This window comes from Euprymna scolopes, chromosome 7 (genome assembly GCF_053919585.1).
Source record: "Euprymna scolopes isolate OS-2025 chromosome 7, ASM5391958v1, whole genome shotgun sequence".
Taxonomy (NCBI): domain Eukaryota; kingdom Metazoa; phylum Mollusca; class Cephalopoda; order Sepiida; family Sepiolidae; genus Euprymna; species Euprymna scolopes.
Window position 1 is genome coordinate 142,423,816 of NC_136488.1, and position 15,000 is coordinate 142,438,815.

Genomic DNA, 15,000 nt, shown 5'->3' on the forward strand with positions numbered 1-15,000 from the left:
TAATAACTTACTTTTATTGAGTTCCTGGTGCAGTTCATAAAGTGGAGAGAGGATTTATTAGTTTAAAAAAATGTTTTTTTTCTATCAATCTTAAAGCTAGAAGTACGGTGTAAAGTACATGACATTTTTCTTGTTATTGTTGTTTATTTGGTTGGGTTGTTTTTGTTTTACGGTATATCAACCCTTCCCGATTTATTTAACGTTGAATCCAGTTATATTAATAAACTTCCCCGATGCTTAAATTTCTTTATTTCTTTAAATATTCATTCATTGTTTGTTTGTTTGGGTTTTTTTTTTTTTTTTTTTTGTAGTGAGAAAATTGTTGTTTTGGTTTTTGGCTTTGCAGAACATGATTGAGTTTAGCATAGAGAAAAAACAAAGCATTAATATTTGGTGCATTTTATATCAGCAAGCCGGTATCTTCAGACGGGCTGAATTGGTAGAACCAGATGTGCTTGGATTGAGCTGTAGTTAATCATTTTATTACACATTTTCTCGTAATTCAACAGGCATTCTACCAATAGCATTAACGCTCATCCTCGAATGGGTTTCAGCCTTTATAGGTGCTTTTGCATTAAAAATAGATTCATTTATAAACTATGCTAGTTTTTGCCTGTCAGTACTAAAGATAGAGTGTTTCACACGCAACATCAAATTCAAAGTAAAAATAGCTATTTTATATATGCTTGTTGGGCAATGTTTGTACCGAATTATGTTAGTTTTAATGTTAATTATTAGGCAGTATTTGTACCTGAGTATGTTATTTTCATATTCATTGTTGAGCAATGTTTGTACCTAATTATGTCAATTCTAATATTAATTGCTGAGCAGTGTTTGTACCTAGGTGTGTCAATTTTAATGTTAATTGTTGAGCAGTGTACCTAGGTGTGTTATACAGTACAATCACGTTGACACACCGGTTCTCACCTAATCATCGAAGTTAAGCAACGTTGAATCTGGGTAGTACCAAATGGGTGACCATTTAGGTAGGCGAGTTGCTGTATGTACCGCGAGGTAAAATACCAGGTTGAGAAACTGGCACAATCTATCCTTTTCTCGAAAGTAGATGGGACTCCCTTAAGCCAGGGTAGGCACCCCGTATAGTGATTGCGTCACGATAAAAATATCCTTGATAGCCTGGCGAAGCATCAAGTATTTAGCTACCGGCAAGATTTGAATTGCACTACAACTCATGTAGTGAGTTCAATATCGGCTACGGCCGCGCTAGATGGTGTCATCATGCGACCTCGGCGCTCCGTACGCAGTTCTCATAAAATTTCTCATTATGAGTTTCGTAAAAGAAAAAAAAACGTGGATTACTTCATTTTTTAAAAATAATTAACGCGTGAGACAATCCTATATCTGGTGACCTTCGTGAGTTGGGAATCTGACGGAAACTCCGATGAAATACGATTGTACATTTTAGCTGTGCGGCAACTCTTTTCAAATCCGCACGTAAATCCCGACACTAAGGCGTATATGAGTACGACAGGGTCGCTCATTTTGGAATAACTGTTACTGAATACATAATGCCGCGGGAATTCAGTAATCATAATTTCTGCAGTATACGGACCGCGATCAAAATATTACCGAACGATAGCGGCGAATCAGAACACTCGCACGGCACAAAATGGAAAACGTCGTAGTGTAATCGAATTCGATTAAGCGTCCATTGGTTAAAGTCCCGCTGTTTTTGGATAGACGACACTATGCTTTGAGTTCTCAACTCCAAAAAGAAAAGAAAAAAGAACGAAAACAATCTTTCTTTTCCAATCATGTAATACGACGTCAGTTAATCAACCACGTGTATCCACGGACCTCCTATAGACACTGGTCGCAATAAAATTATCGATTTTTGCGAATAATTGCTCAAAAATCGAAAATTAAACACAAGACGATTTCCTTACAATGAACTTCGACGACAGTGAAATAGCACCAACAAATATGGACCTCTAAACGATTAACGATCATGTCGCCAGCAAGTTGGACAACCCCCCCCCAACCAACATGATTTTACCTACGTCGTTGACTCTGAACATGATAATTCAAAATCATAAACGTTTTGCCTTTTTCTTCAAGACACTCATTAACAAAGACTGTCTAATGAACACTTGACGTTGAAATGATTTGAATTACCTTTTCTTAAACATGTTAATAAATGGGTATTATTATACAAACACCGTGACAGCGTTAGGGTTAGGGTTAGGGTTAGGGTTTAGGGTTAGGGTTAGGGTTTAGGGTTAGGGTTAGGGTTAATTCGCTGTCACGGTGTTTGTATAAATTTACCAATAAATGTTGTTATTTTATCACAGTACAGCGATCTCGAGTTCTTCGTTTGATGTCGTTATTTTTCCGAAGTTATTTACGCTTTTTAAATTTATGTGGATGTTGATATGACTTGGTATGACCCTTCTGTAAATCAGATGTCTCGCTAAATTTATCATTAACGGTTATATTATACTCTACCACTTTCGACTTATAGATCTCCCTGTGCCTGCAACCATGACCTCTAATATCGACAGGTTCCGACTACGAATTGGTGAATGCCGACTCACAGGCCACTGTCCTATATATATATATATATATATATATATATATATATATATATATATATATATATATATATATATATATATAGTGCAAAGCTTTGTTGAAATTCAAAGACTTACTTTTTCTTTTTTGTAACTTTTGTTTATTTTCTCCTGGATTTTTTTTTTCATTACAGGAAAAAAATAAACAAAAGTTGTAAAAAAGAAAAAGTAAGTCTTTGAATTTCAACAAAGGTTTGCACTGTATATGCTCTGCACCTATTAAATAAATACATTGAGCTTAACTCGAAATTAACGGTGACTAGGTTTTTAACATAACAATCTACATCCGTTAAACGAAAACGGTATACATTGAAATTAACGACATTTCAAAAATAAACTTTTAAAAAATATACTAGATATATACATATATATATATACATAATACAGTCCTATATCCGGATATATACACAATGAGTCCTATACTAGAGCTGTCCGTCTATGGAACGCAATATCGCATGTCTTCTTCGCGGAAGTCTTCAAATCTTATATGAATGAATTCCTGTTGAGCCAACGTCTTGGATAACCTAGCTTTATCCAAACCCCTCCAAGACTGTTCTTGCTGTCTCTCCACCTACCTGGCATATAGATTAGCTTCCGTACATTGATACGTGGTGACCTAGCTAGAAATAGAACCCAACTCTTTTATCACTTTCACCTAAAAAAAAAATGCTCGGATTATCTCCCCTTTTTCATGTTACTACGGGGTGTTACGATAAAATTGTCGCCCTAATAAAGACGACATGATTCCATTTCCGTTTGATGAATACCGTTTTTCTTTTTCTTGTGGCAGATCAACTAGTAGTTGGTCACTTGTGTACAAATCCCATGAACGATAGAAGCCTTCTACTATGTCTGAAAGTTACACAATGTTTAACGAGCGAGATTGGAGATGCGTCGCTGTACAACTCATGCTCTCTACCGATCCAAGTTATGACAAGAGAACCATTGCCAGCATCCTCAAAATGCATCGCTGGATTGCCACAAATAACAGGAATGTGCCAAGAGTGATGAAAATAAAGTTTCCGGCCATGATTATGGTATTTGATGTGGGTCCAAGTGAAGGCAACTGCAAGCCACTTCACACCTATAGAGTCGGTTTGAAAGTTAACACCAAAGGGTACCTGGATGTGCTGAAGAGTGAAGTGATCCCCTGGTTCAACCAAGTAGCCGCTGACAGACCTTGGTGTGGCAGCAGGACTCGGCGCCGGCTCACAAGTGCAAAGAGACCCAGGCTTCAGAAGGAGTGCTACGGCTTTGTACTCTTCTCTCGCTAGCCCCTTCCTACTCCAATCTGAACCTGTTGGACTACTTTGTTTCATCATCCGTTGAGAGCATAATCAACATGACCTCCTACAACACCAAAGCCAACCAGATCGCCGTCATCCGCCGAGTATTCGCCGAGCTCTCTCCGGCGCTTGTGGAAAAGACCTGCTCCCAGTTCCGAACCCATATCGAGGCAGTAATTGAGTTTGAAGGCGGCTACATCGAGTGGATGTCGGCTCTACTACATAATCAAGTTACCTGAACTGTTTGTTTTTGTTTTGTTTTGTTTTGTTTTTCAATAAAAGTCTTAAAATAAAGCTGTAGTGTTGTTTTCTTTAGGGCGACAATTTTATCGTTCCACGCTGTATGTAAAATTAAAAACTGAAATATTTCGTATGAATACAACGACGTAAAATTACCAACATTTTTTTTTTTTATTTTTCAATATTATTTTGCCATTCATTTGAAATTTCCAGGTAAAACATATTCGTGTGATTATTTCATGCTAATCGACTTTTGTTGTCTTCAGATCACGTGACTGTCCCTGACTTCAGCGGCGGCGCGATGGAAAACTGGGGGCTCATCATTTACCGTGAGACGTCACTCCTTTATGACCCGAAACTGTCATCTAGCACCAACAAGTTCCTGATTGTACTCATCATCTCGCACGAGATAGCACACACGGTAAGATTGATTTCCACTTCCAAAGGGTCTTCTACACGCAGGCGAATCGATTATTCAAACGTTCATTTAAATGATGAGCCAAAGTATAAAGAAGAAAAAAGAAAACTTTACGCCGATTCTTCAACCACTTGCTTCTTTATACGACGGTCGTTCCAAAAGTAAGGCATCCTATTTTTGAATGCAAAAACTAAAACGTTTAAGTGCTACGCATGTTGCATAGGGGTGCATATTAAAGAATGACGCTGAGTTCATAATAAAAGAGATATGATGATGAGAGGAAGAGGGAGAGATTTATAACAGTTCTGCGATTTTTCTTCTTAACACAAATAGCGAGGGTGATAGGGGTACATATTCTTGTGAGAGTTACGCAATGTTCATAATAAGATGTTTAACACATTACCTTAAATTTCTAGAATGACGACACATGACAACAGTTTTACAAAAACACAAAGATGATGATCCTTTATTTCATTGGACCGGTCGAATGATGATGACGTCAAGAATTCACATTTGTTCTACAGAGTTTAATCTTTCTACCCTTCGCTTCCAAAGGGGCATCTGACTACTGACTGACTCTCCTGATCTCTGCTGACTAGCAGACTCAACTGTTCTGCCTCAACTGCGATCTGACTAATTCTAGCTCCTATATTTAGAATTCCCTTTTTGCTATGACGTCAGAAGTGTGTTTCTAAAACGTGACCAACTCACGTGGCTAAGCACACGTTTTCCAAACACACTTTTGACAACAAAGAATTCTCAACCAACCTATTTTTTAACCTAAACTATTCTTTTAACAATACATTTTTAATTTGTACTGTTCATTTTTTTTTAGCTGAGATTTTTAATTCAGTTTCATAAAAGAACGAACAATCAATTCTTTTTACAATGCAAACAATATCTAACTATTTCCAATAGAATTTAACAATAGCTAAATTCTAATATTCCAAGTTCTGAACCTTGCTTAAAAGGTTCGAGTCTCGGCTTATCCTAATCTCATTTTCACTTATCTAATGTTCTTCTTATTTACATGGAAAGGGGACAGCCTTTCCTTGTAACACGAAGACGTGGGTGGTACCATTAAAACGAGCGACCTTTTGTATCCCAGAATATAGTTTTCTACATAGTCACCACTTTTCACTATGCATTTTTGTCAGCCTCGTTTGATGCCTAAATGTCGTAAATGTGTGGAGCACGCTTTGTCACACCGGAAACGCTTGGTTTATGAATTATACGTCATTGAAATAAATACAGAATGAGATAAAGAAAGAGACCATAAGAGAATATATAATCAGGCTGCGGGAAATAGGATTATTTTTTATTGGTGCCTGCTCTTTATTTCTCTTTGTAAGTTTGAAATAATATTGTTCACTCTGTTCGCACATCGAAAAAGGAATATGTCACAAATATGTTAGGTAAAAACTAAAAAAAGAATATAGAGTTATTTCCCTTGGATAGAAGAAAGAGCCACCATTAGAAAGGGCAGATCAGCCATGACAATTTTGAGAGGTAAAAAAGATGTCTCGCATCACGCATTCGGCGACTTCTACTTTGCCATTTTCCTCTATAAGTTGTTAAATGAATCTGGAAACGATTATACTTCATCCAATGCTTACTTGTTAGTTTGGATTGAACGAATAATGTCTATCATCAGATGTAGCACAAACTCATCCTAAGAAGCTGTTAGGTGAAGAGATGTCTCTAAAAAAAAGATTAATATGACTGGGACAGATTACGTTTTAAAAGAAAATTGTTGCACACACACTTTTTAAAAAGATTGTTTTTTCTTCCAGTTCGACGCGTGATACTTTGTAGCCCTACTAGTCTATATTTCACTTAATTTGGCTTTAATGCATAAAATAAGCGAGTCACTCCAGATATTGACAAATAATTGTTGTGTGTAACATTTGTAACGATTCTTTTGCAGTATTTGTTGCGGAGTTTTTGTTTACCGTGCGTGTTTCTTTTCTTTGTGTTACTTTTTTTTAAGAGAAACGAACATGTTAAAATACAAAGTTCATTCAATAAATAATCGAATATTGCAGCAAAAAGAATCACATTTCCTTAAGAAAAAACATTTGGCGATTCTTTGGATTAATAACAGAAAATTGAAAGCTGCAAAATTAAATTGGCATGAAAAATCAATTTTACCTGCTTAATTTTTATGTCATTTTTTTTAACTAAAATCAATGTTATCTACTTAATTCCGAAGTCTATTTTTACAAATAGCTATGTTATTTACTTAATTTTTATGTCAGTTTAAAACAAAATCAATTATATCTACTTTATTTTTATGTAAATTTCAATTAAAAGCAATGTTATTTACTTAAATGTTATGCCAATTTACTTCATTTTTATGTAAATTTATAGAAATAGCTACATTACCTACTTAATTTTTATGTCAATTTAAACTAAAATCGGTATCATCTACTAAATTTATGTACTTAATTTTTATGTAAATTTTTACAAATATCAAAATTATCTAGTAAATCTTTTTGTCAACTTCAACTAAAGTCATTTTTACCTACTTAATTTCTAAAAATCATTTTATCTACTTAATTTCTTAAAATCATTTTATCTACTTAATATTTATGTGAATTTCAATTAAAACCAATCTTATCTGCTTAATTTTAAAGTCAATTTAAACAAAATTCGATGTTATCTATTTAATTTTAACATACCTTAAAAGTAAATTCAATGTAATCTACTTAGTTTTGATATCGAGTTAAAAAAAATAGCAATATTATTTACTTTATTATTATGTCTTATGATGTATTATGTATCTATTTAATTGTTATCTCACTTTCAACAAAAAGCAATATTATCTACTTATTTAAAATTCAAACTAAAATCGCTGTTATCTACTTAATTTCTGTCGCAATTAGTAACATATTACTAAATTTTTAAATAAAACATCACTTTCACGATTCTACGATAATCTAAACGATATTATTTGGAGGGGAAATGTAGCAAGACAAACTACAGTTATCTAATTGATTATTGATTTATCTAACCTATTGATTTTGCTTATTTAAGTTTTACTTCGAAAACTATTCGTATTCATGAATCTTCTACTTTGTAATTTTTCATAATTTTTGGATATTTTACTCATTTCAACATGGCACTTAAGTAGATACCCTTGACTTTAATTAAAGTTCAATATTGCGATTTTTTTTTATATTCCGAAGAAGCGCCAAACATTTTTGTTTTATGTTTCTGATTTTTTATGACATAAATCATACTGAAAATATAAAACAAAAGTTTGGATTATGTGGATTATTCGTGATACTGTTCTTATCTTTACTGTTATTCGTACAACGTTTCAACCGATGTCACCTCCGACCTTCAGGTGTACCTTGATGAACTAAAGTCTTTCAAAATGTTGAACAGAACTGTTTATTCAATCCACAGAGGTAGCGTGTTCCCATTCTTTCATCCACGGCCGGGTATAAACCTGAAGTAATTAGTAATTGTATTCTTAGTATCGCCTGCACTGGAGATTGAACCTTCAACCTCTGGAAGACTGTTACTTACAACTAAATTTTACCTCCGCAGAGACTAATAATATAATGGATAAGGTACGGAGCATGCTATTCTCGCGTGTTAAATAAATGTTCCGTTCAAAATTCCGTGCAGAATCCCAAATTCGACAGATAAATTATCGAGTTCGACAAGATATGTTTGATGAAGGTTGGTTACATCGGCCGAAATGTTGTGCGAATAACACTCAAGATTATAACAGTAGTCCGAACAATTCAAATATTTTAGTTTTTGCGTTTTATCTTTTCAATATGATTACATATTATTTTAACGAAATACAAGTTTTTTATATTTTATTCGGCATCAAGATATATAGTCTGAGGTTTTAGCCATTTTCTAACATTGCTCTTTAATTCATAATCGTCTGGAAAATTTACATCCATTATTAAAATTCTAAACAATTTGTAAATATTTCTTTTACTGAAACATTTTTTCAGCACACAACATAAAACAATGTTACTCTGAAATACTCCTCTCTCTTCACAGTGTCCTGATTTGGACTGTGGTGGCTATCTTTATTTCGGCAACAGTTTTTTGCTTTGCTTTGATACACATTTTCTATGAGATAATTTGAAGTATAAAAATCTGGGCGTCAAGCTCCGGTGAGTATGAAGCTCATTCAGTCTCTCATTACCGATGAGACGATCACTAAAATGTCCTGTCATATCATGTTGACGAGTCGTTTGGGTTATCCCATCCTGTTAAAACTGTTGTTTATCTCTCACAACCCCGCTCCGTCTACCCAAAACGTCTTAATAACTATTAAATGGTGTTTGGTATTGATTATGTCTGATATTGAAAAACTATTTCAAATCTAAGACTGAAATTTGGTAGAAAAGTTGGGTATAGAGTACTGTTTATTTGTACCAAATAAGGTTATACAGCAGAAAGGAGTGTGTAGTTTATTAACAATTCCATATGTAGCGGGGGTTGGAGAGTAGGGTAAGAGGGGGTCATTCTTTACATCTATGATATAAATCTCACTTGTCTGTTTAAATGTATGTATGTATGTATGTATGTCTGCCCGTAAGCCGTGGTGAAGGCAATCTTTCTAGGAGAAGCAAATCTCTGATTTAAAAAACCATAAAGCGGAAGACCATTACCCGCATTAAGCTGGTCTGCAGTTTAATTTGTTGCTGGCTATCTTGCTCTTGCTTGTTGCTGGATCTCAACATTTTGAACCGAGAGAGAGACTTAGCTGTCATACAAAGCTAAGACTCTGTAACATCATATTTGTATAGATACTCCCTCAGGCATTTGGGCTCATGGATTTTAAATGTCTGAGGGAGTGGCACTCGTCTGACAAGACGTTGCAATCATCATGTATATCTGCCTAAAACTATTGATAGAGGCGACGGATTTGCACGAGATCGGTATCATTTTGAAGCTCGACGTATCGGACGACAAATATCGAAAAATTGGACAAAAACATTAATTTTTTCACCCTCAGCTAGGCAGTTTTCTACAAAGAGGGATCGATGTTTTGCGAGCCATTTTTGCAAGTCATCGTATCGGTTGGATAGACTGTGCCTAATTTTAATATTCCGAACTTTAGGTTGGGTCATGGAGAAGCGGTAAGACGTCAGATTTTCTTTCACTTTTTTTTCCACCTTCGCATCACGGGTTCGAGCCTGCCTGCCTGCCTAGTACTAGATTGTTTTTTGGTTTTTTGGTTTGTTTTTTGCTCGACACACACATCCAAACACCTGGGCAACGCCGGGCACCCAGGCTAGTTTAATATAAATCGGGTATAAAGTTATGTTCTAGCAAAGGAAGAAAATGAAGGATGTATACGGACCTGTACGCATATAAAAATGAAAATATATTGAAAGAATAAAAAGGTCATCAGTTAGCAAGTGCTAACAACGGGAATTTTTGGATGAAAGCGAAAAATCATGAACGAACGAGCAAAATATATTTAAATCAACAATTTTACATGTGAAATATACTTTATACTAGCTGGGAGACCCGACGTTGTCCGGGATTGAATGATGATCAACAAATGTTCCACCCTCCAATATATGTATTGTCATTAAAATCGGTGAATCGCCCATTTTCTATCTAATAGATTGATTGACCACTTGCGGTGCACAGGGAGGAAGCTTCACATGTCTCCCACAGTGACTTAGTTCACAATACACTGTAGTCTACATTGCACTGTGGAGAGTTTACTGTTGATTTTATGAAATTATGTTAATATATAACACCCTGAATTAAAGTTTGAAATGCCAAAGCCAAGTATTATGCTTCAATTATGCTTTAAACAGAGAAATTCATTTCGGACGTGCACCTGTCATATAAAATAACCTACTATTGATTTTATATGCTTGGCCTTCCAGCTTGTGTGGTAATAAAACTTCTCAAATGCACTTAGTTAGGCTGTATAAAAGTATCAACTTTAGTCAAAATCGCCTGTTTCTTCTTCCATCAGATTTTTTCGATTATCGATGCTTATCGAAGACATTTCGATACAAAAACCTATCTAAGAATCCTGCCAATATAAGTACATTTGTGTAAAATTTCCAAAAAATTGACCCAGCTGTTTTTTGAGGCCATTGGGAACGAACTCACATAAACACACACACAAGGTTCTTTTTATATGATAGATAGATAGATAGATAGATAGATAGATAGATAGATAGATAGATAGATTATACTTTTTACATGTAAAATGTACCTTGAAACATCAAATTTTGTTAAAATTTTAAACATCCTTAGATAAGAAATAGACAAAAACATCAGAGAGATCGTTTCAAAGTTCCATTCTATGCACGTGTGTGAATATGCTCTCTGGTTGGTTGATTTCATTGGATATATATCAGGATTAAATGGATTTCAACGTGAGACATTCCAGTCGATATTTCTAGGATAGGCATTGTTGATGCTGATTTTAGTTTGCCAAATCATTGCTTTATAGGTTTGTTTAATTTAACATAGCATTGTTATTTTTTTAGGTTTAAAACGATTTTCATTGGTTTAAAAATATTTGGAGTTAACATGCTCCTATGAAAACTAACTTGCTTTTGGAAGTGATGAGGAGAGTGAATCCCAACGTAAAAAAAAATAAAAGAAAAAGGGTAGCTATTCGAACCGTTTACTTTTTAGCATTCGTCCGAATTGCAGCTCGCTGTAAAAATCCAACGATGAAAGAAGCGAAAAGCAAATAAGAAGGAAGAGTAAGCCGAACGAACAAAGAAAGAAAAGAGGTAACTTATACAAATTCAGTAACTTTCCTATGCTCATTCATCTCGCACATTAATTTCTAATTTACCACAAGTTTACACGACACGGGGTTTGATGATACTCCCGTTGATTTCGACGTATAAGGTCCGCCACAACAACTAAGTTGTTCGGAAATCCACACACATGATTTGTTTATAGTGGTGAAGGCTTTGTGCAGAACCAACCACATTTTTGACACAACTGCTAATCTCAGCCGGTACAATGGCTTCCACAATACAAAGCAGACAGTAGACTTCAGGTTTTACATCAGAGTTTTACTTTTCTTAGAGGCAGGTCTTAACGAAGACTGAGGGTGCATCTCTGCCAGTGGATAAAACGTGCACCCAGATACCAACCTTGAAATTGGCGCGGTACATATAGCGCCTAATATTCTCAAACGGTCACCCCTGTGGTATTGGCTAGACTCATCATTGTTTAAACTTCGGTGATCTGGCGAGAATCGGTGTTTCAACGGGATTATACCGTATATTTACAGAGTTTAGCCAGTTCTCGTTAGGTAAACCGAGATCAACCCAAGTAATAGTGAGTCTCGTTAATACAATATAAATTTAACAAAGCGTTTTACATACAACTTCAGCGACATATCCCCGTAAAAAATATACCAAATAAAAATAAATTGCTAAAGCTAACATTAGTCGGGACACACATGCACTTGGAGATTGATTGTGAATTCCTATTTCCTAGTACTTTTCTCCGTGAAAGATTGTTGGATATGGAGACGTGGCGACACACATTTGAAAGCAGAGGTGTGCACATGCGCACATTCCAGGTGGATTTTGATCTACATGCTTGTGTCCCATAAAAATGACTGGAATTATAATTAAAACGAAAACAAAGAATGCTTACATTCCAAGATCGGGAGTTATGAATTGCACAATGCAAAATAGAAAAGCAGAATGTAATAACTTAATATTTTCTAGGAATGTCGATTGATGACTGTATAAGAGATGGCATAAACAATAGAAAACTGAAGAGAGTAGACATAGCGGCGAGCGTGATTAACATCGTGACATCTCCCCGTTCGTCGAGCCACACACCAACCACTCCCACACAACTAACGCCTCTCTCTTTCTCTCTTTGTCTATGAACAAGAAGATTAATTGTAAATAAAACTTTGTTGATAAATTCGTCTCTGTGTTGATTTTGAGAATAACAACAAAAGAATTGTCAGTATGCATATATGATTTTAGCAAGCATTTGAAAATTCAAGCGAGAAAATTATATATACATTCAACAACGCAACAAAGGTGGCTCGGTTGAAATCGCCTCTAAGACACGTAGGATAAAAAGTAGGATGACGATGACGATTGGCGTTGTTGTTGTTGTTGTTGTTGTTGAAGAAGAAGAAGAGGAGGAGGAGGAGGAGGAGGAGGAGGAGGAACATCATTCATCATGATTTTATAAGCATTTCTTTTCCCCGGTATCTTTCTATTAAGAATTCTTTCTAGTAAGATATTGGGTACTTAAAAGGAGGCTAATTGAAGGTTGCTAACGGCTCTAAATGAAAGTATTTCTTTATAATGAACGGGATTCAAACTTGGCACACCTAGATTGTCAGTCCGTGTCATTAATCAAGGAATCCCTGCTGCTGCTGCTGCTGCTGCTGCTGCTGCTGCTGCTGCTGTTGTTGTTGTTGTTGTTGTTGTTGTTGTTGTTGTTGTTGTTGTTGTTGTTTTTGATGATGATGATGATGATGATGATGATGATGGTGGTGGTGGTGGTGGTGGTGGTGGTGGTGGTGGTGGTGGTGGTGGTGGTGGTGGTGGTGATGATGATGATGATGATGATGATTGTATTTATTTTGAAATATGAATAACATTATTCCCTAATCTTTTTATTTCAGTGGTTTGGAAATATGGCGACGATGAAATGGTGGGATGATCTTTGGCTGAATGAAGGATTTGCGTGTATTCTCATGTATTTTGGCATTAACCATATTTATCCGGAGTGGGATGCTGTAAGTATTACATGGACACTTAAACGCGTGCACGTGTGGTCGCGGATGTCTGTATTTGTCACTCTAAAAAAAAAAGAGACGTTTGTATTAAAAACAATTAATCATTGTATGTAAAAAAGCGACAGAGGGTTCGAGGAGACATGATTCTATATTTCGAAGAGTTTTTTTTTTCTTTTTCGCTTATGTCAAATAGTGATATCCTCGGGCATCTGCAGCGCTACCAGAGTCACTTTCGTTTCGATACAAAAACGGCATTATTCTTTTGTATGCCTGCCTCGGGTTCAAAATGGACAGACAGACTTATATAGACGAACTAGTTAGATGCCCAGCGGTGCCCGGTTGTACAATACGCTTAAATATGATATTTTAATTTATGTAGATTGCGTATGTATTCTAAGAGAATTAATCCTCTATTGATTATTATATATTACGAGGAATAATGTGCTCGGTGGGCTAATTCACAAAAACGTAAAAAAATAAAAAACAAAATAAAAATTCATAATAATAATAATAATAATAATAATAATAATAATAATAATAATAATAATAATGATGATGATGATGATAATGTCGTTCATCAAATTCCGTCTGTGTTTGTTTACTATATCATGTCATTTTTTTTTTTTTCTAAAATTTCAAATAAATCTGACAAATAATGTTTTCAAATATGTGATCATAATATTTCTGGTTACATAATTTATACCTAACGCATTAAAATAAAATGCTCTACCTTACCTGTCAAATTTAAACGTTTATAATATTTTTATCGCATACGTTTTCTTCTATAAAATTTTTTAGCGCATATGTTTTCTTCTATAATTTTTTTTTTTTCGACACTGAACATTTCTTGTCGGCTTACTATCGTAACCATCATTGAATGTTGTTTATAAAGAGGGCAATAAAAAGTCTTATAAGCGTTTAAAAATTGTAGGTTAGTTAGAGAATGTTATTCTAATGCGCTTTATATAAATTGTGTTGCTTTATTTTTGTTAACGTAGTCGTTACGTGCCAACACTCGGGACCCACACGTTGTATGCAGACAGTCGCAAGGAAACAAAGACAAAGAAATAATTCGCCTTACTCTTTTTTTAGGTGAAACAACCGGCATTTATTTACAAGTACTTTCAGAAAAATCACCTTGCCTCTTGTTCAAGAGTGTTCTCATACTCCAATGTGTCAAGCACGTGGTACTCTGTTTTTGTCCGGTCATATTTAAGACACGTCTTTCCCTGTCGCTCTCAAGTTACGTGTGTAACACATTTATTTCTGTCTTTTTCAGGCCACGTCTTTTATATATAATCTTTTTTCCTTCTTCCTCGCTGTGACGTCACCTCGCACAGGGATCGGTCATTTGCATATGTTGACTGTTGCTACAGCTGCTGCCATACGTGTGTCCGTGCTCTGATACATTTTTATGTTTACGACATGTTAATTATTCTTGATTTTTACTGCCAGTACGTCCAACATGTGTATGGTGTTACAGTGTCTTTTGTGATAAATACGTATTTGGAGTAAAAATAAGTATTTTTTTATTACGAGATACCTTCAATAAGTTTTCAAACTTTTTTGTACAGGCCTTTAAAATTGTCGTAGATTCTTGAAAATTTAGTACGCTATTCCTACACATCTTATGGGGTGATGACTAAGTTTTTTTATTTCAGGTTTAAATAAACAGCTATAGCAGGAATTGGAATGCACTCTACTAAAGCCTGAGTGTCACAGCTG

General features: G+C 35.2%; 1 protein-coding gene across 1 annotated transcript in view; it reads left to right on the plus strand.

Moving 5' to 3' along the window:
- LOC145280010 (aminopeptidase N-like) overlaps nt 1-15,000 on the plus strand; it is a 294,860-nt gene that overhangs the window by 193,824 nt on the left and 86,036 nt on the right. The window contains exons 6-7 of the mRNA XM_080131640.1: nt 4,384-4,538; nt 13,162-13,275. Of these exons, the coding sequence (XP_079987766.1) occupies nt 4,384-4,538; nt 13,162-13,275 (269 nt within the window). The remainder of the gene's footprint in view (nt 1-4,383; nt 4,539-13,161; nt 13,276-15,000) is intronic.